The sequence below is a fragment of the Leptodactylus fuscus genome, chromosome 4 (assembly GCF_031893055.1).
Source record: "Leptodactylus fuscus isolate aLepFus1 chromosome 4, aLepFus1.hap2, whole genome shotgun sequence".
NCBI classification, from domain to species: Eukaryota; Metazoa; Chordata; class Amphibia; order Anura; family Leptodactylidae; genus Leptodactylus; species Leptodactylus fuscus.
Window position 1 is genome coordinate 213,470,595 of NC_134268.1, and position 26,955 is coordinate 213,497,549.

Consider the following 26,955-nt stretch of genomic DNA (forward strand, 5'->3'; position numbering starts at 1 on the left):
GTGCAGTTGGAATTTTTTCTCTGGCCCCCACGGTTCCTGAACCATTGGTGCCATTAGTTTCAGCACCCATGTGCTAGTTAGGTTGTCTACAGTCCGGTGGGCGGAGCACAGTATAGGACCACCCATCTGACGGTAGAGAGCCCAATTAGCATATGGGGTTATAAAACTTACAGAAACGATTGCTCAGGAATGGTAGGAGCTAGAGAAAAAATTCTAACTGTGTCAGAATTGGTGGATTGGTGCCTAGAGGTGGAGGTAGTGAAAGGTTCTCCATCCGTCACTTGTTTAGACATGGAGGTCCCAACTCTTGTGGCAACCACAATTATAGCACCCACAGGGGTGTGGCCAAGGCTGTCACTTAGAGGAAACATTAAGGGCACTTCATAAAAACGGATTGTGGCTTAGGTTTGCTCTGGGCTTGGATGTGGCAGTGTGATTAATGCCCAACCATTCAATGATGCTTTTTGGATGTTTTTGTCATACAAGTTTAAAGAAGGTCTTCAGCAACACCTGGTAGCAAGTGTTTGGTTTGCCTACAGCTCCCCCACAGGAGAAATGAAGCATTACATAGATCTATTTGTTAGCACTGAGTGTTCGCTGTATCAACGTGGTTGAAGTAAGAAATGTCAGACTCTCATATTATTTTGAGTTTTTAGAAAGGGTGACATTGCGATTATCCAGCAAAACTTATATGACGTATGGACAAGATATATTTATTAGAGGCCAGATCCGTCTGTATACAATGACTGGGGTCATCCACTGCTCCCAATTTCCCATTATAGTCAATGAAAGCTATGGAGATATTCGAGCAGGTCTCCCATTAATCCAGGGTCTTGGGATTAGTGATGGTCCTAGTGGTGGAAGCATTGTTCTTCAAGATAATTCACTCTCTAGAAGAATACATGATACAGGAATAAGGAAATGCCTTTTCTAATTCGCAGTCCATAGAAGTATCTTGAGGATATCTTGTAAGTCGTTGGCCATGAGATCCATTATACTTACACGAGATTGTGTGCAGGAGCCGTAAAGGACTGGCAAATAAATTTGGTCATTTACAGAGCATGGGTAAGATGTAAAGGACTGGGTCATAAGGACCATGGCTTCACCAGGCGATAATCCAGAGGTGGTGCTAGACCTCCCTCCACATGGCTCAACTGCGTCTACTTACCATGGCCAAGCCAAAATGGCATGTTGATGATCAATCAACACTAACGCACCCAAACTTTAGGGTCCTCACCTTCACCAGTAGAGGGAGACATAGGTGGAAGAAGTTAAAGTAGCCAGACAGGAAAATGAAGCTCTCATGAGTAAGGGCCTGTTCTCACATGTAACGTGGCGCTCATCCTGACACGTAAACACATGTCAGAGTGAGCGCTACAAAACAGAATCCCATTAACTTCAATGGGTGCCGTCCTACGCATTGAAATCAATGGGTTAAAAAGCCTCCCAAGTCCTAGGAGCTCCTGAGTACTGTAGCAAGTTGACAAATAACCTACCCAGAGACTATACAGTAGTCGGCTTTACGTCCTTCGACTATACCCCCCCTGTATATCTGTCACCATCCACCCGCACCAATACATTGGCACCGATCACTCCACTCCTGGTTTAGCCCACAAACGAATCCAGTGACCCCATGGATCCTCGTCTCCTACCAACATCACCTGTCCTCATTGTTCTTCCTGTATGACTTCCTCCATGCTTACGTTGCGATCCATCTACTGCGCCGGCCCTAGCATTCCTCATTTTTCCTCTATTCTCAATAACGTAAATTTACGGCAAAATGAAAACACCAGAATGGACGTTAAAGTGGATTTATTTCCTCATCATTTCCCAGATACTTAATATACGCTTCATGAGATAAATAAAGAATACCGCCATCAGGATGTAAACACATGCACACATATATAAATAACACAAAATAGAAGGACATCCTACACAAAGGCTTCACAAACCTCATTCACCACAGGCCGAGAACCCCCAATAGTATTGCAAGAGGAAAACCCAAGTTATCTTCAGAGGACAGCTGTAGACTTCAACCGCACAAACGTCTGGACCTTGCTCATCTGGCCTATTGTGTGGCCAGTATTGGACTCTGTTTTTTTGGGCCCACCATGATAGCGGGGGTCACCATCTAACATTCACTAGGACATAGACCATAGTACCTTTCAAATTTGGGTGCCTTCTACTGGACCAGTATTGAGCGAGAGCTTAGGCCCTCTTGTGGGCCAGTCCAACACTGCACGTGGCCATAATGAATCCATATTACGGTTGCAAATTCTGTCCCGATCTCAGAGATAATAATAATAATGACACTCGGCAGATTCCAGCACAGTTGGAATTTTCTCTCTAGCCCCCACCGTTCCCAAATAATTACTGTTGTTAGTTTCACCATTATCAGGTTCTCTTCCATTAGGTGGGCGGTCCTAGACTGGAGACAGGGACCGCCCACTGGACAGTAGAGAACCTCATTGTACTGAAACTAAAGGCAGTGATTGTTTGGGAACGGTGGGGGCTAGAGAAAAAATTACAACTGTGCTGGAATCAGTGGAGAGCCCCCTATAGAAGAATGTAAAGAATTGGACATGATGGAGGTAGTGAAAGGTCCCCCTTTAAGGTAACTTTTCACCCAAGATAATTTCCTGTGACGTTTTATGAAATCACATTATCTGCAAAGTCAGACATTAAAGGACATGGGTTTTCAGGATCTGAAAAACATGGATGTTTCTTCAAAAAAAAAAAAAACTAAACCCCAAAAAACAGTGCCCCACTCCTTGTATACGGTATTACAGCTCAATCCAATTCATTTCAAAGAAGATGAGCTGTAATACCGGACACAACCCTTGCGAAGAGGTGGCGCTGTTACCACAAGAAAGCAGCCATATTTTTTTAACCACTTAGCGACCTTTGACGTACTATTACGTCATGGACGCGAGGTACTTCGCGCACCATGAAGTAATATTACGTCATGGTGATTCCGCCCGCTCACTAGCTGAGCGGGCGGAATCGGAACTGAGTGATAGCTGTTACTGACAGCTATCACCCTTTTCCATAACCTCCGGTCGGTACTTTTACCGATCGGAGGTTTTAACCCTTTGATTGTGATGGTCAAACATGACCACCGCAAACAAAGGGTGCCGCGATCTCTCCCCCCCCCCCGCCGGCACCCCCCGGACCGAGATCGGGGGGTGTCGGTATCTGTAGTACGTAGTCTGGGGTCTGGTTAGTGACCCCAGACAGCCCTGAGCACTCACTTACTTACCTGGTGATGCTCCCGGCGTCTTCTGGAAGTGAGTCTGTCCCGTCCGCACAGCTCACTTCCTGTTTCTCGAGTGAGACACGTGCAGGCTGTCACTGCAGCCTGTGTCTCAGTCTAGAGTAGAGAATCAGTGATGCAATCTTCACTGATCCATGTGTCCCATAGACACAAGAACAAGTAAAAAAAAAGTGTAAAAAAAATAAAGTATTTGAAAACAATTAATAAAGTTATAAAGTCCCAAAAATCCCTTTTTTCTATAAAAAATGAATTATGTAAAAAAAACACAAAAAATTAATAAAAACAATACATATTTGGTATTGTCGCGTCCGTAACAACCTGTACAACAAAACTGAAACAATATTTAATGTACACAGTGAACGGCGGTAAAAAAATAACGGAAAAAACCTGCCGGAAGTAGTGATTTTTCGCCATCTCACCTTACAAAATGTGCTATAAAAAGTGATCAAAAAGTCATATGCACCCCAAAATAGTACCAATAAAATGCACAGGTTGTCCCGCAAAAAATAAGCCCTCAACCAACACTGTCAAGCGAAAAATAAAAATGTTACGCCTCTCAGAAGATGGCGATGCAAAAATCACTGATTTATGTCCCCAAATGTGTTTTTGTTCTGCAGACTTAGTATCGCATAAAAAAAAATAACATAAATGAGGTATCGCCATAACCGTACCAACCCGCAGAATAAAGGTCACATGTTACTTATACTGTACGCTGCATGGCGAAAAATGTAAAAGGTAAAACTCAATACCAGAATTGATTTTTTTCTCTTTTAAATCCAGCAAAAAAAGAGTTAATAAAATGTAATCAGTAAGTTTTAGGCACCCCAAGATGGTGTCATTACAAAATACATCGCATCCCACAAACAACAAGCCCTTATATGGCCATGTCAGCAGAAAAATAAAGAAAATATAGCCTCTACCAATGTGAAGACAAAATCACGCAAAATCGCCAAATCATTAGAACACAACTGGCTGCGGCAGGCAGGGAATGTATAAGCTGTGCAAGCGAATATCAGGGGACACCCTATATTTACAGCTTATGAGGGAAAATATACCAGAAGTGACCCCCAAAGTGACCCCAGTGTGACTTCCCCAATCATAGGAGCTACTGGGGGTACAGTAGGGAATTTAGTGTCTGCAATGTCCTCCGCACCGCTTATATATTCCCTCTTCGCCATCCGCTGTGCAGTCACGTCCGGGATACTAATACTCACTACACCCCCTGATAAATTCTTTTAGGGGTGCAGTTTTCAAAATGGGGTCACTCCTTTGGGGAATCCACTTTTCTGGTACCTTACAGGCTCTACAAACATGACATTGCGTCCAGATACCAAACATCTGAATCTGTACTCCAAAAGCCGCATCGCGCTCCTTCCCTTCTGCCCCCTGCTGTGCGCCCAAACTGCAGTTTATGCCACATGTATGACACTGGTGTAACCGGGGTAATGTCATATGTGAGTATAAACTGATATTAGGGCACATATATGACACTGGTGTACCCCGGATAACGTACGTAATGTCATATGTGGGTATAAACTGATATTAGGGCCCAGCCAGACACAGAAGGGAAGAAGGTTATTTGGTTTTTGGAGCACAGACTTAGACGGTTTGGTTTTTGGATGCCATGGCACTTTTGCAGAGACTCTAAAATTTCCCCTACAAAATGGGGTCACTTCTTGGGGAATTTCAGTTTACTGGCACCTCCAGGGCTCTGCAAAAACATCATGGCGCCCAGGAAGTCCCTCTAAATCTGTACCCCAAAAGCTATAAAGCGCAGTGCTCCTTCCCTTCTGAGCCCTGCTGTGCGCCCAAGCAGCAGTTTATACCCACATATATAATTTTTTTGCCCCTCGGGAAGGCCCACTTAATAGTTTTAGGAGTGCAGGTCTCTGACAACACAAAGTGGGTGCAATGCATTGGATACCAAAATGGCATATTTCTTTAAAAATTTCAATTTTTGGGAAGCATTTTTAGTCTCAAAATCATAATACCACTTGATACATTCCTTGACGGGTGTAGTTTCTAAAATGGGGTCACTTTTGAGGGGTTTCTATTGTATTGATACTTTAGGGGCTCAGCAAATGTGACATGGCACCTCAAAACTATTCCAGCAATATCTGCCCTCCAAAATCCAAATAGCCCTCTTTCCATTCTGAGCCCCGCCATGTTCCCATACAGCAGATTATGGCCACATATGGGGTATTGCCGTGTTCAGGGGAAATTGTGTAACAAACTGTGGGGGGCTCTTAATTCTCTAACTACTTGCAAAAATTAAAAATATGGCGCTAAATGGACGATTTATTGGAAAAAAAGTAATTTTTCATTTTCACATCTCAATGGTAAAAAAATCTGTGAAACACCTGTAGGGTCCAAGTGCTCACTAAACCCCTTGATAAATTCCTTGAGGGGTCTAGTTTTCAAAATGGGGTCATTTTTGGGGGGGTTTCCACTGTTCTAGCACTTCAGGGGCTCTCCAAATGCAACATGGTGACTGAAACAGATTTCAGCTAAATTTGCCCTCCAAAATCCCAACAGCGATCCTTCAGCTCTGGACTTTACAGTGTGCCCATACATCACTTTACATCCACATAAGGGGCATTTCTGTAGTTGGGGCAAAGTGCTTGACAATTTGTGGGGTGCATTTTCTTTTTTAACCCCTTGTGGAAATGCATAATTTGGGGTTAAAGCTACATTTTATAGCAAAAAATGTCACTTTTCCTTTTGTTGGGCCAATTCTGTTACACTCCTGTAGGGTCAAAGGGCTCACTAAACCCCTTGGTAAATTCCTTGAGGGGTATAGTTTCCAAAATGGGGTCACATTTGGGGGTTTCCACTGTTTTGGCACATTGGGGGCTCTGCAAAAGGGACATGGTGCCTGAAAAGTATTCTAGTAAAATCTGGCCTACAAAATCCAATTAGCGCTCCATCCGCTCTGAGAGCGACCGTGTGCCCGTACATTAGGGTACCAGCACATATGGGGTATTGTCGTGTTCAGGAGAAATTGTGTAACAAAATGTGGGGTGCAGTTTCTCCTTTAACCCTTTGTGAAGATGAAAAATTTGGGGCTACAGTGACATTTTATTATAAAAAAAAGTAATTTTTCATTTTCACATCTCAATGGTAAAAAAACCTGTGAAACACCTGTAGGGTCCAAGTGCTCACTATACCCCTTGATAAATTCCTTGAGGGGTCTAGTTTCCAAAATGGGGTGACATTTTGGGGTTTTCCACTGTTTTGGCACCTTGGGGGCTTTGCAATCGGGGCATGGCGCCTGAAAAATATTCTAGCAAAATCTGGCCTACAAAATCCAATTAGCGCTCCATCCGTTCTGAGAGCGATCGTGTGCCCGTACATTAGGGTACCAGCACATATGTGGTATTGTCGTGTTCGGGAGAAATTGTGTAACAAAATGTGGGGTGCAGTTTCTCCTTTAAACCTTAGTAAATGTGTAAATTCTAGGGCTAAATGAATATATTAGTGACAGAAATTGAAAAATGTAAATTTGACCTCCATTTTGTTTTAATTGTTGTGAAATGCTGAAAGGGTTAAGAAACTTTCTAACTGCTGTTTTAGATTCTTTCAGGAGTGCAGTTTTTAGAATGGGGTGACTTTTGGGGGGTTTTATTAGAGAGGCCTTTCAAGTTCCCTTCAGAACTGAACTGGTCCCTTGAAAAATGTGTTTTGGAAATTTTCTTGAAAATTTGGAAAATTACTGCTTGACTTGTAAGCCTTATAATATCTGAAAAAAATGAAAGGGTGCTTAAAATTTGATTGCTACATAAATCAGAGACATGGTTAATTATATTTATGAAAAAATTCGGGTAGCATGACTTTCTATTTGAAAGGCTTGCAATTTCAAAGTTTGAAAACTGCATTTTTTTCAAAATTTTCACCAAATTTCCTATTTTTTCATAATTAAAGACAAAACATATCAACGAAAATTTACTACTGACATGAAGTACAATGTGTTACGAAAAAACAATCTCAGAATCACTTGTGTAAGTTAAAGCGTCTCAAAGTTATCGCCATTTAAAGTGACACATGTCAGATTTGAAAAAAAGAGGCCTGGTCCTTAAGTCACTTTTGGGCTGTGTCTCTAAGGGGTTAAGCATGAAGTTGACACAGGAAAGTGAAATTTCATTTGATCTGACATGCCATGGTTTTGGCAGACCACCAGAAGACTGTAGGACAATCCTAAATTTTACGAGACTAAGCCTTACACGGACACCATTAATCAAGATTATTTACTGATTCACATCTGTAGTAAAATGAAGACCATGAATAACCTGTCCTTAAAGGGAATGTATCACCAGACTGCAGTATAGCAACCCAGTCCCACAGATAGATAGGCTGCCAAGAGATCACAGTTTTTGTCAACATGCAAATTAGTTCTGTGGAGCAATGAGAACATTACAGTTACTCCAAAGAGCTCATTTGAATAAAGACAAAAAAACTGCGATATCTCAGTAACGAAGACAGCGATTCATAAGGGGAAAACACAATTCAGGTAACCCTAGCCTATCTGCAGGGCTGGGATTATATTCTGGTTCTGGTGACACTAACCTATCTATCTGCAGGGCTGGGGTGATATGCTGGGTCTGGTGACACTAACCTATCTATCTGCAGGGCTGGGGTGATATGCTGGGTCTGGTGACAGTAACCTATCTATCTGCAGGGCTGGGGTAATATGCTGCGTCTGCTGACACTAATCTATCTATCTGCAGGACTGGGGTGATATGCTGGGTCTGGTGACACTAACCTATCTATCTGCAGGGCTGGGGTGATATGCTGGGTCTGGTGACAGTAACCTATCTATCTGCGGGGCTGGGGTGATATGCTGCGTCTGCTGACACTAACCTATCTATCTGCAGGACTGGGGTGATATGCTGGGTCTGGTGACAGTAACCTATCTATCTGCAGGGCTGGGGTGATATGCTGGGTCTGGTGACAGTAACCTATCTATCTGCAGGGCTGGGGTGATATGCTGGGTCTGGTGACAGTAACCTATCTATCTGCGGGGCTGGGGTGATATGCTGGGTCTGGTGACATTAACCTATCTATCTGCAGGGCTGGGGTGATATGCTGGGTCTGGTGACAGTAACCTATCTATCTGCAGGGCTGGGGTGATATGCTGGGTCTGGTGACACTAACCTATCTATCTGCGGGGCTGGGGTGATATGCTGGGTCTGGTGACAGTAACCTATCTATCTGCGGGGCTGGGGTGATATGCTGGGTCTGGTGACACTAACCTATCTATCTGCAGGGCTGGGGTGATATGCTGGGTCTGGTGACAGTAACCTATCTATCTGCGGGGCTGGGGTGATATGCTGCGTCTGCTGACACTAACCTATCTATCTGCAGGACTGGGGTGATATGCTGGGTCTGGTGACAGTAACCTATCTATCTGCAGGGCTGGGGTGATATGCTGGGTCTGGTGACAGTAACCTATCTATCTGCAGGGCTGGGGTGATATGCTGGGTCTGGTGACAGTAACCTATCTATCTGCGGGGCTGGGGTGATATGCTGGGTCTGGTGACATTAACCTATCTATCTGCAGGGCTGGGGTGATATGCTGGGTCTGGTGACAGTAACCTATCTATCTGCGGGGCTGCGGTGATATGCTGGGTCTGGTGACACTAACCTATCTATCTGCGGGGCTGGGGTGATATGCTGGGTCTGGTGACAGTAACCTATCTATCTGCGGGGCTGGGGTGATATGCTGGGTCTGGTGACACTAACCTATCTATCTGCGGGGCTGGGGTGATATGCTGGGTCTGGTGACACTAACCTATCTATCTGCGGGGCTGGGGTGATATGCTGGGTCTGGTGACAGTAACCTATCTATCTGCAGGGCTGGGGTGATATGCTGGGTCTGGTGACACTAACCTATCTATCTGCAGGGCTGGGGTGATATGCTGGGTCTGGTGACACTAACCTATCTATCTGCGGGGCTGGGGTGATATGCTGGGTCTGGTGACAGTAACCTATCTATCTGCAGGGCTGGGGTGATATGCTGGTTCTGGTGACAGTAACCTATCTATCTGCAGGGCTGGGGTGATATACTGGGTCTGGTGACACTAACCTATCTATCTGCAGGGCTGGGGTGATATGCTGCGTCTGCTGACACTAATCTATCTATCTGCAGGACTGGGGTGATATGCTGGGTCTGGTGACAGTAACCTATCTATCTGCAGGGCTGGGGTGATATGCTGGGTCTGGTGACAGTAACCTATCTATCTGCAGGGCTGGGGTGATATGCTGGTTCTGGTGACACTAACCTATCTATCTGCAGGGCTGGGGTGATATGCTGGGTCTGGTGACACTAACCTATCTGCAGGCCAGGATCTGTGACAATAACCTATCTGGGGTGATATGCTGGTTCTGGTGACACTAACCTATCTATCTGCAGGGCTGGGGTGATATGCTGGGTCTGGTGACAGTAACTTATCTATCTGCAGGGCTGGGGTGAAACACTGGGTCTGGTGACAGTAACCTATCTATCTGCAGGGCTCGGGTGATATGCTGGGTCTGATGATACTAACCTATCTATCTGCACGGCTGGGGTGATATGCTGGGTCTGATGATACTAACCTATCTATCTGCAGGCCAGGATCTGTGACAGTTAACCTATCTATCTGCAGGGCTGAGGTGATATGCTGGATTTGGTGATAGACTCCCTTTAAAACTAAAGAAAAGCTTAAAGGTATCTTTTACATTAAAGGGGTTCTCCAGGAATTATATTTTCTATCATTGCACCCAAAATTGAAAGGATTAATATCTCAATTTTTGTGGTCCTTTGCACTTTCATCATTGTCCTTGGAAATCATATGCCTTACAGTCGCCATGTGATCTACCCCCGATGGGTTAGAACCTCAATATACATAGACCGGGCCCAGACCAGCAAGTCTACTATGTACACACACCGGAGACTACATATATGTACTAGGATACTGTGATGTCTGGCGGCCCATAACCCACACCTGAAGAGTAAGCTGAATGGATTGTGGGAGCTGCAGTTCAGAGCTCACCAAACCGAGGGTGAGGCACATGGTGGACATTATCATGTGTAACCAACTAATTTGCAAGTTTGAAACAAATTTGTTAAAACAAGACATTGCATTGCCATGTGTCAAAATGTTAAGGTTTCTGGAAGACCCCTTTATATCTACCCATCATGGTGTGCTTAATTTAGTACAATAATACAGTAATGTTTGGAAACAGTCTAAAGCTACGTTCACACCGGCACCGGAGTCTCCATTGCAACGGACGCACAGAAAACTCCTTGCACGGGCGACTTTTTCGGCTGCCCTTATCAGTCTTAAAACGACACCCGAAACTCTGTGCGACTGCCATTATGGTGGTCCGCTGGCCCGGACAATTCGGCGTCATGCACAGGATTATGTGCATTGTCCGTGTCCTATACGACGGCCCGTGAGGCCGGGCAAAACTCAGGTCACGTCCTATTCCTGTCTGTTTTGCAGCCCGGGCTCACTGAAGAAAATGAATGGATCTGTGCGGGCGCAGAGTCCATGGTCGTTCAACCACAGAAACGGCTCGTGAGCATTAAGGAGAAAAAAACAAAACAAAAACGAATAAAACAATATTTTTTAAATAAATAAAAATGCCTTTAAAATATATACATTATAATATCTCTCTGCTGCAGGCTCCCCAGCAATAAAACACCCGTACACACTCACAGTCACACAACACAGAGACGTGAAATCAATGCCCAGAGAACGGACTCCAGATTATACCAAAATAGCTAAAAACAAACCGAAAGGAAGGAAAATTCAACACCGGACTGCTATAGGGGGGCAGTGATAGGAGGCGAGTGATCCAGGACCCCCGGTGACCCAGCACTGGGGAAATAGAGTCCCGATGCTGGAATTGCTCAGGATAAAGTATGGCGGTCTGCACATACAAAGCCGCCCAGACACTTTTATTAAGTGCACACGAGCGCCAGGGGTCCGTTCTTGTGACCAACAGAGGCTGAGGGACCCCCACTCACTATAATGGACTCCAGTGCCCGATCTCTTAAAACGAAATTGCTGGTGGAAAAAGATGGATCTGCTGTGATCAGAGGCGTTAGACAGCCCTCCAGACCCTCCATATACATGCACACTTGGCTGAGCGGAGCATGCATGTATTCTGAATTGGGGAGAGGGAAATAAGCTGCAGCTAATCGTCCCTGAAAGAATAGAAATCCGACTATCCAAACCTTCTCTACTGCCAATATCAGGGACCCCAAGTCTGCACACTGGGTCCTGTGCATGAGCATTAGTCCTCTGGGATGAGCCCTGAGGACTAATGCACATCCAGAAAGGCGCAGTTTTTTTCCTGTTGCGTTTCTGCAACGTAGGGCCTGAGTAAAAGGGGTTTTCTGGGATTATTAGCGGAGGACTTACCCTTACAAAAAAGTTGAGAACTGAAGATAGTCGGGGGTCCGATACCCACCCATCTGCTGTTTTGCAGCGTTCGGTTGAGTGCAGAGGCCTCTTTATAGCAAACCAAGCATAGCGCCGTACAGTGTATAGTGGCTATGCTTGGTACTGCAGTTCAGTCCATTCAGTTGAATGGGACTGAGCTGCAAACAGGCCGTGTGATGCACGAAGGTAATGTCACTGCTAATCTTCCCTATACTAAGGATGGCTTATCAATTAAAGCCCAGAATACCCCTTTAAGACAGACTAAAGTAGGAGATTGGTGTGCAAACCTATAGAACGTATATTTTCCCATTCCCTAATTGCACAAAACACACTTAAAAATCCTATTTCACTGATGTATTTCCTAGAAGTATGTGCGCCCCATAAGGACACACTGTAACCCCCCTAGATGGCAGACTCTGGACGCACTATATCCGATCGGCACTCCTCACACAACACAACAGTCGCCCCCCAGGGGTCGGTAACGCCTTCACCACTTCTAGCAGACACAATAAGGAGCCGGGGACGGTCCGCACCCCTTCTATATACAAACGCGTAAACGAAAGTTATCCTTATTAAATTAAAATGAAAAAAAAAAGTTGCTGTCTGTTCAGAGTTTTTGTTGTTCCTTCAGTGCGTGTCCTGCTTCCAGCTGTTGGCGAACCACTACCCCCAGCATGCCCGGAGTTGTAGCTGAATGGCAGGCCGCTCCTATAGGTAAGCTATGTACAAAGAAGACACGGGTGGTGTGTCCTCTGAGGCTCAGATGGTGGGGTCATAGGCGTCATACCGTATACAAAGGGGACATCGCGGTTTACCATAGGCAAAGGTGACACCATGGTCGTGTCCTCTGAGGCTCAGATGGTAAGAAGAAGCGGATCCTGGAGTGTAGGCTTCATATCGTATACAAAGGTGACACCATGGTCGTGTCCTCTGAGGCTCAGATGGTAAGAAGAAGCGGATCCTGGAGTGTAGGCTTCATATCGTATACAAAGGGGACATCATGGTCGTGTCCTCTGAGGCTCAGATGGTAGATAGACAGACCCTGGAGTCATAGGCGTCATACCAGATACAAAGGGGACATCGTGGTCTACCATATGCAAAGGTGACATCATGGTCATGTCCTCTGAGGTTCAGATGGTAGATAGACAGACCCTGGAGTGTAGGCTTCATACCGTATACAAAGACGACGTCATGGTCGTGTCCTCTGAGGCTCAGATGGTAGGTAGATGGATCCAAGAGTGTAGGCTTCATACCGTATATAAAGGTGACAACACGGTCTACCCTATACAAAGGTGACATCATGGTCGTCTCCACTCAGGCTCAGATGGGGGGTGGCAGATCCTGGAGTGTAGGCTTCATACCATATGCAAAGGGGACGTCACGGTCATGTCCTCTGAGGCTCATAGATGGAAGGTCGACAAGGCCCTGGCGTCATACCGTATACAAAGGTGACGTCATGGTCATGTCCTCTGAGGCTCAGATGGTAGGTAGACAGATCCTGGAGTCATAGGCTCATACCATATACAAAGGGGACATCACGGTTGTTACCACTGAGGCTCAGATGGGGGGGGTAGGTAGATCCTGGAGTCATATGCTTCATACCGCATACAAAGGTGACATCATGGTCGCGTCCTTTGAGGCTCAGATGGTAGGTAGACAGATCCTGGAGTATAGGCTTCATACCGTATACAAAAGGTGACATCATGGTTGTTTCCACTGAGGCTCAGATGGGGGGGGGGGGGGGGGGCAGATCCTGGAGTATAGGCTTTATACCATATCGTCACGGTCATGTCCTCTGAGGCTCAGATGGTAGGTAGACAAACCCTGGCTTCTTACCATATACAAAGTTGACGTCACGGTCACGTCCTCCGGTGCGTCCAGACATTAGGTAGACAGATCCAGCGGTCTTTGTAATAGTTCATGCCTGACGTCCGGCTAATGTTGAACCGCGGATATAAACAGGAGTATAAAAAAGAAGCTGGTGATGCAGAGTAACCTCTTGGTGAGTGCCGACATGTCCTTCGGGACCAAGATCTGCGCCAGGTCGTTGGTTATGTGGGAGATTTCATGTGCGGCGCACACAAAGATAAAAGTGCTAATAATGATGTTGAGCATGGGGTTCCCGGGGATGAGGACCAAGATCCCCTTCGTGTCAGCCGCCAGCCAAATGTGATACTGACAGATGAATAACTGCAAGATAAAACAAGTTATTCTATGTGGGTGGGTTACATTAGTCAGAAACATAGAAGGATTAAAATAGTCTTCATTAAAATTTTTCTACCATTTGGTTGCTGTAGAGCCTGTGCAACTCCTCTGCATAGCCGGCTGTGCTGCTGCTTGATAGTAATAGGACTGAACATGACTAAAAATCATGGCAGCATCCGGTCACGCCCTCCGCTCCGGATTAGGCCTAATGAATGGGTCTAGTCAGGAGCAGGGAGCGTCTTCAGTCCGAATTGCAAGGCGAATCAGCCTGAAGAATGAGCAGCTCGCTTCTTTTTCCGGGAGCCGAAACAAACGGCTCCAGGAAAAAAGTCCTGAACGGCTCCCATTGAAATCAATACGGCCTCAAAACCCTGACCAAAAAACCCAGTGTGAACTTACCCTTAGAGAAAAGTTGCACAGATCTGAAAGGAGGGAATCATCCAGGTTATTAGGATTAGACCCCATGCACATGACCGATTGTGCATCCCAAGTGGGACCGATTTTGCAGCAGGATGCAGAGTGACATCTGGGTGCATGCTGCGATACACTCACTTCTCTGGGGGCTTCCAATCCGTTCCAATGGAACAAAAACAGGATAAGACCTGCTATTTTTTCATCAGAACGGATATCGGACGCCTCCTTGCTCCGGACGTGTGCATGGTGTCTTACAAAGACTGTACTATATCAGCAAGTGAACTCGCCTACCTGTTTACATGGCAGAATGCAGCTCCTACAAGTGCTTAAAGGGATCCTATCATTGGAATCCCTTTTATTCTAACACGTAGGAATAGCCTTAAGAAACCTTTACCTTTAGATGTCTTCTCATCGCCGCTGTTCGGTAGAAATCCAGGTTTTCTTCGGTATGCAAGTGAGTTCTCTTGCAGCACTGGGGGCGTCGCCAATGCTGCGAGAGAACTCTCTCCAGCACCACCTCCATCTTCTTCTGGAATGGCCTTTCTCTGTGTCTTCTTCCGTAGGCCTCTGTGTAAGTGGCCATTTTCTTGTGGCCAAAGCATGCACAGTCGGCTCTGCCCGAGGCCTAGCAGATTGAAAGCCAGGACGGAAGAAGACACAGGAAGAGGGCATTCCAGAAGATGATGGAGGTGTCGCTGGAGAGTTCTCTCGCAGCATTGGGGACGCCCCCAGTGCTGCGAGAGACCTCATTTGCATACCAAAGAAAACCCAGATTTCTATCAAACGGTGGTGCGAAGACGACATCTAAAGGTAGGAGAAGAATAGCCTTTCTTAAGGCTATTCCTACGTGTTATTGAGGAAAAAAAACTGGTATCCAATGATAGGATCCCTTTAATTCTGCAAGAACACATGTATACACATCCTTGCAGAGTCAGATGCCAACTGACCGGACATATAGAGTCTATGGGTAGTCGGCATCTGGTCAAAGGTTTCCCACTAATAACATTTCTATCCTATGAAGAGAACAGGGAAGCTCCACAAGAACGAGGGTCTGTCAGTGCCCCATGTGAATAGAGTGGTGGTGTGCACACTCGGCCACCGCTCCATACACTTCTATGGGACTGATGGCGTTTGCTGTTCTATAAAACCCCAAAAAAGTAAATGGAGCGTTGGCCATTATAAATGAATCACAAAGACATCACACGTCACACTTCCATGGCACGTACTTACTTCCAAAGAAATTCTGCCAAACCAGGCAAAAAAGGAGCTGTACACTGAGCGGGCGTATCCAGGAATGTTCCTTATGAGGACAAAAGCTAAAATCTGCTCCGAGACAACAACAACAAGGGAGAAAGGGGTCAGTTATCTCAAACATATTTCCCAAAACGCAAGCTCAATTCTGCATATTCAGCCTACAAGCACCAGCCGAGCAGAGCTGCAGTGTAAAGAATGAAAGAGAACTAGAGAAGACCCTTGAAATTTTCTTATTTATACCATTTTTCACTTCATCCATTGTCTCAGGTTGGAGACCGGCTTATTAACCATGTCATGTCATGTTCTATATGTGTCCGTGTGTCGCCACCCAGTGGTCGTGTTGTGCGCTGCGGCCTTGCATTTTGTATGGAAGGTAAGAGTGGACAATTCTGTACTTGTATTTATTTCTGTGCATAAACATCATGACAAGAGTCCGTACCTGTACAACAGAAATTGACGGGTGCATCTCGTTGCATTCTGTCTTGTTTTTGCAACTGCTGGCCCATATAGAGTAGGTCTGAGGAAAGAAGAGGACACCCATAATATCCCAAACATATTGCACTGGATTTAAAATGTCCCAGTCTTTATACCAGGGGTTCGCAACTCTTTCAGTAAAGGTCCACTGACCGGGGTCCGACATCAAGTAAAGGTCCGGGCTGGGCGCGTCCTGTATTATGGTATTTTGCAGACATAACGACGCATCTGACTCTATGATGCACAAGAATGTGACATTATACTGTATGGGGGGCGTTATGGAGCAGTATATGGTGGGTGGGGGAGGAGGCTGCTATATGTACAAGAGAGATGAATTTTGTGTAGCGCGGATGAAGGAGGCGGGCAGGACAGGAAGTCTGTAAGGTGCAGCTTCAGCCAATAGCTGCAAAGCAGGAAGTGATGTCAGAGAAGGAGGTGTGGTCTGGGCAACTTCTCCTGCACAGACCAGTCACATGAAGCAGCCCTTGAAATATCCTGGAAATTTTTATTTGAGAGGATACAAAATGAAGAGGATAAAGGGACCGTGCACAAAGTAGCGCTTGTACATTGTTTACGGCTCTGTTCCATTCAAGTGAAAGGGGTGAAATGACAACACCTTGCACCACCACAAGTGGGCGGTATAAACTGCAACACGTGTGGGTGCTATGTAAGTAATGCCAGTGACGCCTGATGTAGCGGTATACGCACGTCACAGTACGCAGTAAGTGTTACAGGTAGTAAGGACTTACCAGAAAAGAAACCACAGAAAAGAAGAGTAAGACATTGGAGACTTTGGTGGAAAACAGAGGTTCTCCTTTTCCTTCAAAAAGCACCTGCTGTTTCTGTAGCGCCAGGTAAAGGAAGGCGAAGAGCATCCCATGGAAAACAGCCTGGAAGACAGAAACATCAGAGCGTTAACACAATGGCCGCCAGCACAGCTTTCCCAGAATCCTGACTGTCCTATCTAAATAGTAAGATCTGCTTTGGGCTCTTGGACCCTGTAGGTACAGTAACGGCAGCCATATTGCCAAAAACAGAATGTAGGGATCAGCGTCATCTCCCATCTGGGCCCCTGCAGCGAGGAGTCAGATGGAATATACAGCCGCCCTCTACTGCTGCTGCATCCTGGGCCGTGTATCTGTAATATTGGTCGGGAAATATCACCGCCATTGCTATATATATACTGCACAGTGCGCCAAGGGTCTAAGAAAGGAGGTGGCGAGTCCAGTCCATAGGGCTTATTAGGGGATACAGACATCAGAGGCCGGAGCCAGGCTCGGGTCTCCAAGGAGTGTATATAGCGAAAGTACTCACATATCGGTCTAAGCTCCATCTGAACCACCACTCATAGACGTCGCCATGTAACTCAAAGAGTTTGGAGATCGGCCAAAGAGAAAAGACCTTCTCGAAGGAGTCCTGGAAGGAAAGGACACGTGTTACTGGATATAGTGGAGAAGGCCACAGAGACAGAGACATGGACACTCATCTGTAGTGTGGGATATAATAGGAAAGGAGATATATACTGGACACAGGTAGTACAGGAAAGGCGTTATATAGCGGACGCCTCCACATGATCCAGTAGATGTAGATACCTGAGCACGTGACAGGACGTAGATACACAGCAGCAGGAAAGCGAGCTTCAGCACCAGGCCGAGATACCAAATGTTATTTGCTGTAAAGACAAATCCCAATGTCATTTATTATATCTATGTAAATATATACCGTATTTTTCGGACTATAAGACGCACCGGACCATAAGACGCACTAAGGTTTTAGAGGAGGAAAATAGGGAAAAAAAAAATTTTAAAGGAAAAAAAATTGGTGAAATATTTAATAACCTAATAATATAATATTTCACCAATGTAAATAGAACCGGGGGCTTTCGGACACAGGGATACCAAATGTGTATGTGTTTCACAGTAATGTTTTTGTTTTATATGTATTGTAGGGCTATGGGGGTGATTTGAACATATCTATCTATCTAATCTATCCTATCTATCTAATCTATCCTATCTATCTATCTCCTATCTATCTATCTATCTATCTATCTCCTATCTATCTATCTCCTATCTATCTATCTATCCTCTATCTCCTATCTATCTATCTATCTATCTATCTATCTATCTATCTATCTATCTCCTATCTATCTATCTATCTATCTATCTATCTATCTATCTATCTATCTATCTATCTCCTATCTATCTATCTATCTATTCTCTATCTCCTATCTATCTATCTATCTCCTATCTATCTATCTATCTATCTATCTATCTATCTATCTATTCTCTATCTCCTATCTATCTATCTATCTCCTATCTATCTATCTATCTATCTATTCTCTATCTCCTATCTATCTATCTATCTATCTCCTATCTATCTATCTATCTATTCTCTATCTCCTATCTATCTATCTATCTATCTATCTATCTATCTATCTATCTATCTCCTATCTATCTATCTATCTATCTATCTATCTATCTATCTATCTATCTATCTAATCTATCCTATCTATCTATCTATCTATCTATCTAATCTCTATCTCCTATCTATCTATCTATCTATCTATCTATCTATCTAATCTATCCTATCTATCTATCTATCTCCTATCTATCTATCTATCTATCTATCTATCTAATCTATCCTATCTATCTATCCTATCTATCTATCTATCTATCTATCTATCTATCTATCTATCTAATCTATCTGTCTGTCTGTCTGTCTATCTATCTATCCTCATCCATGGATGGAAAGAGACACCCTGCAGTGAAGCTATGTAAGAAGAGAAAAAGCGGCGGGCCAGACGGGTGAAGGAGGTGTGGATTTCTAAGCAAACTTGAAAACACACCTCTTTCACCCGTCTGGCTCGTCCCTCCTTCACTGCCTCTCAGATCTTGCTTCTGCAATGATGCCACACAGGCAGGGAAGTAGGGGCGGGCCAGACGGGTGAAGGAGGCGTGGTTTCAAGCTTGCCGAGAAAACCACGCCTCCTCCTCCCGTTTGGCCCGCCCCTCCTTCCCTGTCTGTGTGGTTTCATTGCCGGAGCCAGATCTGAGAGGCAGTGAAGGAAGGACGAGCCAGACGGGTGAAAGAGGCGTGGTTTTCTCGGCAAGCTTGAAACCACGCTTCCTTCACCTGTCTGGCCTGCCCCTACTTCCCTGCCTCTCAGATCTCGCTCCTGCAAACACGCGACACAGACAGGGAAGGAGGGGCAGAGCAGGCAGGCACCGTGCTGCTCTCCTTTTGATTCACACAGACGGGACACAGACGCTGCGCACGCTGCATTCGGACTATAAGACGCACACACATTTTCATCCCATATTGGGAGGAAAAAAAGTGCGTCTTATAGTCCGAAAAATACGGTAACTGTATGTTACAGTACAGGATAACTAATGTATGTACACAGTGACTGTACTAGCAGAATAGTGAGCGCAGCTCTGCAGTATAATACAGGATAAGTAATGTAATGTATGTACACAGTGACTGCACCAGCAGAATAGTGAGCGCAGCTCTGGGCTATAATACAGGATAAGTAATGTAATGTATGTACACAGTGACTGCACCAGCAGAATAGTGAGCGCAGCTCTGGAGTATAATACAGGATAAGTAATGTAATGTATGTACACAGTGACTGCACCAGCAGAATAGTGAGCGCAGCTCTGCAATATAATACAGGATAAGTAATGTAATGTATGTACACAGTGACTGTACCAGCAGAATAGTGAGCGCAGCTCTGGAGTATAATACAGGACAAGTAATGTATGTACACAGTGACTGTACCAGCAGAATAGTGAGCGCAGCTCTGGAGTATAATACAGGATAAGTAATGTAATGTATGTACACAGTGACTGTACCAGCAGAATAGTGAGCGCAGCTCTGGAGTATAATACAGGATAAGTAATGTAATGTATGTACACAGTGACTGCACCAGCAGAATAGTGAGTGCAGCTCTGGAGTATAATACAGGATAAGTAATGTAATGTATGTACACAGTGACTGCACCAGCAGAATAGTGAGCGCAGCTCTGGAGTATAATACAGGATAAGTAATGTAATGTATGTACACAGTGACTGTACCAGCAGAATAGTGAGTGCAGCTCTGGAGTATAATACAGGATAAGTAATGTAATGTATGTACACAGTGACTGTACCAGCAGAATAGTGAGCGCAGCTCTGGAGTATAATACAGGATAAGTAATGTAATGTATGTACACAGTGACTGTACCAGCAGAATAGTGAGCGCAGCTCTGCAGTATAATACAGGATAAGTAATGTAATGTATGTACACAGTGACTGCACCAGCAGAATAGTGAGCGCAGCTCTGCAATATAATACAGGATAAGTAATGTAATGTATGTACACAGTGACTGTACCAGCAGAATAGTGAGCGCAGCTCTGCAATATAATACAGGATAAGTAATGTAATGTATGTACACAGTGACTGCACCAGCAGAATAGTGAGCGCAGCTCTGGAGTATAATACAGGATATTCTGTTACTTCTGATAATCTACAATATTTAATAATGATGGATAGATAGATCTGGACAATACAATAAGTAAGCTGGAAGTTAGTGAAGCAAATACTTTAGTATGTAAACTGACAGAAGAAAAGAAATAATCAGAGATCATTATTACCATTTGCTTTCTTCTGGGTAATCTGTGGCCATAAAGCCAATGATCCATAAATCACCATGAACCAGAAAGTAACCAATGGAACAAAATAGTAGAACTGATATGGCCGATCCATCACTATACACAGGACCACCACCAAGAAGTTGAGACGGAATAAGACCTGGTGACAATAGAAATGAAGTTCTGTCATTATTCTGCCAAGTCAATAGGATCTGCCTACAGACAGCGACTAAAAAGTCAGTTATTGCTAAACGGGCAGTATTGGGCTTTATGTACGAGACTGTGCGATGTTAGTGTACTGCCCCCTAGTGGAAAGATAGAATATCTAACAGAGCCTTGTCCATTACTAAAAATGCTCCTACCTGGGAAATGCGGTAAAGTCCAAAATCACCCTTTAGCCAGAAATAGGAAAAGTGCCCGTATCCAGTCTGAAATAGGTAGGCGGCAACCAGGACCCGCACGTGCATGTAGACAGGTAGGAACTGAGGACGGGAAGAAATGAGGAATTAGTCATCAGTGGTAACATTGCTTTATGGTGAGGGAAATATAGTTTTGTGTATACCTCCCTGCTAACAAGCACCAAGATAGCAAAAATATAAAAAAAAATATTGTAGCAATCCATGTGTCAGGTTCAAATTCCTGAAAATGAATTTTTCAGGTAGGAAAAATTTTGCAGTGTGTACAAACCCTTAGGAGGCCCTGCAGTATCTGAGATGTGTACTGTGTTATTCTGCGGCATCTAAGATGTGTACTGTGTTATTCTGCAGCATCTAAGATGTGTACTGTGTTATTCTGCGGTATCTAAGATGTGTACTGTGTTATCCTGCGGCATCTAAGATGTGTACTGTGTTATTCTGCGGTATCTAAGATGTGTACTGTGTTATTCTGCGGCATGTAAGATGTGTACTGTGTTATTCTGCATCATCTAAGATGTGTACTGTGTTATTCTGCAGCATCTAAGATGTGTACTGTGTTATTCTGCGGCATCTAAGATGTGTACTGTGTTATTCTGCGGCATCTAAGATGTGTACTGTGTTATCCTGCGGCATGTAAGATGTGTACTGTGTTATTCTGCGGCATCTAAGATGTGTATTAGGTTATTCTGCGGCATCTAAGATGTGTACTGTGTTATCCTGCGGCATGTAAGATGTGTACTGTGTTATCCTGCAGCATCTAAGATGTGTACTGTGTTATTCTGCAGCATGTAAGATGTGTACTGTGTTATTCTGCAGCATCTAAGATGTGTACTGTGTTATTCTGTAGCATCTAAGATGTGTACTGTGTTATTCTGTAGCATCTAAGATGTGTACTGTGTTATTCTGCGGCATCTAAGATGTGTACTGTGTTATTCTGCAGCATCTAAGATGTGTACTGTGTTATTCTGCGGCATCTAAGATGTGTACTGAGTTATTCTGCAGCATCTAAGATGTGTACTGTGTTATCCTGCAGCATCTAAGATGTGTACTGTGTTATTCTGCGGCATCTAAGATGTGTACTGTGTTATTCTGCGGCATCTAAGATGTGTACTGTGTTATCCTGCAGCATCTAAGATGTGTACTGTGTTATCCTGCGGCATCTAAGATATGTACTGTGTTATCCTGCAGCATCTAAGATGTGTACTGTGTTATTCTGCGGCATCTAAGATGTGTACTGTGTTATTCTGCAGCATCTAAGATGTGTACTGTGTTATTCTGCAGCATCTAAGATGTGTACTGTGTTATCCTGCAGCATCTAAGATGTGTACTGTGTTATCCTGCGGCATCTAAGATGTGTACTGTGTTATCCTGCAGAATCTAAGATGTGTACTGTGTTATCCTGCAGCATCTAAGATGTGTACTGTGTTATCCTGCAGCATCTAAGATGTGTACTGTGTTATCCTGCAGCATCTAAGATGTGTACTGTGTTATCCTGCGGCATCTAAGATATGTACTGTGTTATCCTGCAGCATCTAAGATGTGTACTGTGTTATTCTGCGGCATCTAAGATGTGTACTGTGTTATTCTGCAGCATCTAAGATGTGTACTGTGTTATTCTGCAGCATCTAAGATGTGTACTGTGTTATTCTGCAGCATCTAAGATGTGTACTGTGTTATCCTGCAGCATGTAAGATGTGTACTGTGTTATTCTGCAGCATCTAAGATGTGTATTAGGTTATTCTGCGGCATCTAAGATGTGTACTGTGTTATTCTGCAGCATCTAAGATGTGTACTGTGTTATTCTGCAGCATCTAAGATGTGTATTAGGTTATTCTGCGGTATCTAAGATGTGTACTGTGTTATTCTGCGGCATCTAAGATGTGTATTAGGTTATTCTGCAGCATCTAAGATGTGTACTGTGTTATTCTGTAGCATCTAAGATGTGTACTGTGTTATTCTGTAGCATCTAAGATGTGTATTAGGTTATTCTGCGGTATCTAAGATGTGTACTGTGTTATTCTGTAGCATCTAAGATGTGTACTGTGTTATTCTGCAGCATCTAAGATGTGTACTGTGTTATTCTGCAGCATCTAAGATGTGTACTGTGTTATTCTGCGGCATCTAAGATGTGTACTGTGTTATTCTGCGGCATCTAAGATGTGTACTGTGTTATTCTGCGGCATCTAAGATGTGTACTGTGTTATTCTGCAGCATCTAAGATGTGTACTGTGTTATTCTGCGGCATCTAAGATGTGTACTGTGTTATTCTGCGGCATCTAAGATGTGTACTGTGTTATTCTGCAGCATCTAAGATGTGTACTGTGTTATTCTGCAGCATCTAAGATGTGTACTGTGTTATTCTGCGGCATCTAAGATGTGTATTAGGTTATTCTGCGGCATCTAAGATGTGTACTGTGTTATTCTGCGGCATCTAAGATGTGTACTGTGTTATTCTGCGGCATCTAAGATGTGTACTGTGTTATTCTGCAGCATGTAAGATGTGTACTGTGTTATTCTGCAGCATCTAAGATGTGTACTGTGTTATTCTGCAGCATCTAAGATGTGTATTAGGTTATTCTGCGGCATCTAAGATGTGTACTGTGTTATTCTGCGGCATCTAAGATGTGTACTGTGTTATTCTGCGGCATCTAAGATGTGTACTGTGTTATTCTGCAGCATCTAAGATGTGTATTAGGTTATTCTGCGGCATCTAAGATGTGTACTGTGTTATTCTGCGGCATCTAAGATGTGTACTGTGTTATTCTGCAGCATGTAAGATGTGTACTGTGTTATTCTGCAGCATCTAAGATGTGTACTGTGTTATCCTGCAGTATCTAAGATGTGTACTGTGTTATTCTGCGGCATCTAAGATGTGTACTGTGTTATTCTGCAGCATGTAAGATGTGTACTGTGTTATCCTGCGGCATCTAAGATGTGTACTGTGTTATTCTGCGGCATCTAAGATGTGTATTAGGTTATTCTGCGGCATCTAAGATGTGTACTGTGTTATTCTGCGGTATCTAAGATGTGTACTGTGTTATTCTGTAGCAACTAAGATGTGTACTGTGTTATTCTGCAGCATCTAAGATGTGTACTGTGTTATTCTGCAGCATCTAAGATGTGTACTGTGTTATTCTGCGGCATCTAAGATGTGTACTGTGTTATCCTGCGGCATCTAAGATGTGTACTGTGTTATTCTGCGGCATCTAAGATGTGTACTGTGTTATTCTGCGGCATCTAAGATGTGTACTGTGTTATTCTGCGGCATCTAAGATGTGTACTGTGTTATTCTGCAGCATCTAAGATGTGTACTGTGTTATTCTGCGGCATCTAAGATGTGTACTGTGTTATTCTGCGGCATCTAAGATGTGTACTGTGTTATTCTGCGGCATCTAAGATGTGTACTGTGTTATTCTGCGGCATCTAAGATGTGTATTAGGTTATTCTGCGGCATCTAAGATGTGTACTGTGTTATTCTGCGGCATCTAAGATGTGTACTGTGTTATTCTGCAGCATCTAAGATGTGTATTAGGTTATTCTGCGGCATCTAAGATGTGTACTGTGTTATTCTGCGGCATCTAAGATGTGTACTGTGTTATTCTGCAGCATGTAAGATGTGTACTGTGTTATTCTGCAGCATCTAAGATGTGTACTGTGTTATTCTGCAGCATCTAAGATGTGTATTAGGTTATTCTGCGGCATCTAAGATGTGTACTGTGTTATTCTGCGGCATCTAAGATGTGTACTGTGTTATCCTGCGGCATCTAAGATGTGTACTGTGTTATTCTGCAGCATCTAAGATGTGTACTGTGTTATTCTGCAGCATCTAAGATGTGTACTGTGTTATTCTGCGGCATCTAAGATGTGTACTGTGTTATCCTGCAGCATCTAAGATGTGTACTGTGTTATTCTGCAGCATCTAAGATGTGTATTAGGTTATTCTGCGGCATCTAAGATGTGTACTGTGTTATTCTGCGGCATCTAAGATGTGTACTGTGTTATTCTGCGGCATCTAAGATGTGTACTGTGTTATTCTGCGGCATCTAAGATGTGTACTGTGTTATTCTGCGGCATCTAAGATGTGTACTGTGTTATTCTGCAGCATCTAAGATGTGTACTGTGTTATTCTGCGGCATCTAAGATGTGTACTGTGTTATTCTGCAGCATCTAAGATGTGTACTGTGTTATTCTGCGGCATCTAAGATGTGTACTGTGTTATTCTGCAGCATGTAAGATGTGTACTGTGTTATCCTGCGGCATCTAAGATGTGTACTGTGTTATTCTGCGGCATCTAAGATGTGTACTGTGTTATTCTGCAGCATGTAAGATGTGTACTGTGTTATCCTGCGGCATCTAAGATGTGTACTGTGTTATCCTGCGGCATCTAAGATGTGTACTGTGTTATTCTGCGGCATCTAAGATGTGTACTGTGTTATTCTGCAGCATCTAAGATGTGTACTGAGTTATTCTGCAGCATCTAAGATGTGTACTGTGTTATTCTGCGGCATCTAAGATGTGTACTGTGTTATCCTGCAGCATCTAAGATGTGTACTGAGTTATTCTGCAGCATCTAAGATGTGTACTGTGTTATTCTGCGGCATCTAAGATGTGTACTGTGTTATTCTGCGGCATATAAGATGTGTACTGTGTTATTCTGCGGCATCTAAGATGTGTACTGTGTTATCCTGCGGCATCTAAGATGTGTACTGTGTTATCCTGCGGCATCTAAGATGTGTACTGTGTTATCCTGCAGCATCTAAGATGTGTACTGTGTTATTCTGCAGCATCCGAGGTGTGTATCATGTAGTTCTATGGTGCTAAGCTGTGTGTTATGAGGTTCTGCAGCAGCTGAGGTGTCAGTCAATTGGGGGCTAAAGTGAAGAAATTAACTTCCTGCAAATTCTGCTGCAGATCACTGTGGTAGGAAGAGCTAAGTAGAACCTAGGCTGCTCAGCTGATCTCTGCATAATACTGTATACAGTATACACGTATAGGCAATGCCCTCTAATGTCCATACTCACAGAACTGGCTCCGGAGATGTGATAGATTAATATGACAAGCTGCATCCATCCCTTCCATTCATCAGTCTGATCACGGTTCAACAATTTAGTCTAGAACCAAACATGAAGGACAAAGTCAGACAGTGATACTGCCATATGTAAGCCTGCTATACCGCTCCTGTCTGTACGGCATGTGCCATAGGAACAAGTATCTAGAGGACAAGGCAGTTTTTATGTTTTTCAATTTTTCATCTACCATATATCAGATTTATAGGGAACGCATGATAAATATAACAAGCGATCAGTCATAGAGCACAAAGTACAGAAGCAGCAGAAATATCCACATGACCATCTAGAACACTGTGGTAAAAGTCTGTAATAAAGCAATAAACCCTATATACTGCTGCAATAAGGAAGACGGCAAAGTACAAGGGCTAAGACCACAGCGAACAATCCCGCACGTCATCTACAACAAATACCAGGTGGCGGTAATATAATAAACTAGACTGAAAAACAACTAAAATATCACAAAGGGGAAGATCACCTTTTACCACCATGTTACAAGCGATGTATAAATATAATCCTCATAGAACAGGCTCCCTGCTTTCATACACTACTAATCCTGTATTATACTCCAGAGCTGCGCTCACTATTCTGCTGGTGCAGTCACTGTGTACATACATTACATTACTTATCCTGTATTATACTCCAGAGCTGCGCTCACTATTCTGCTGGTACAGTCACTGTGTACATACATTACATTACTTATCCTGTATTATACTCCAGAGCTGCGCTCACTATTCTGCTGGTACAGTCACTGTGTACATACATTACATTACTTATCCTGTATTATACCCCAGAGCT

The 26,955-nt window shown here is 43.9% G+C and overlaps 1 protein-coding gene across 1 annotated transcript in view; it reads right to left on the reverse strand.

Moving 5' to 3' along the window:
- Positions 1 to 10,905: 10,905 nt before the first annotated feature.
- CASD1 (CAS1 domain sialic acid O acetyltransferase 1) overlaps positions 10,906 to 26,955 on the reverse strand; it is a 31,800-nt gene continuing 15,750 nt past the window's right edge. Inside the window, exons 10-18 of the mRNA XM_075271774.1 lie at positions 26,113 to 26,202; positions 21,038 to 21,157; positions 20,679 to 20,835; positions 17,640 to 17,719; positions 17,362 to 17,463; positions 16,797 to 16,937; positions 16,013 to 16,090; positions 15,550 to 15,642; positions 10,906 to 13,890 (exon numbers count right to left, since the gene is read on the reverse strand). Coding sequence (XP_075127875.1) covers positions 13,636 to 13,890; positions 15,550 to 15,642; positions 16,013 to 16,090; positions 16,797 to 16,937; positions 17,362 to 17,463; positions 17,640 to 17,719; positions 20,679 to 20,835; positions 21,038 to 21,157; positions 26,113 to 26,202 — 1,116 coding nt within the window. The 3' untranslated portion in view covers positions 10,906 to 13,635. The remainder of the gene's footprint in view (positions 13,891 to 15,549; positions 15,643 to 16,012; positions 16,091 to 16,796; positions 16,938 to 17,361; positions 17,464 to 17,639; positions 17,720 to 20,678; positions 20,836 to 21,037; positions 21,158 to 26,112; positions 26,203 to 26,955) is intronic.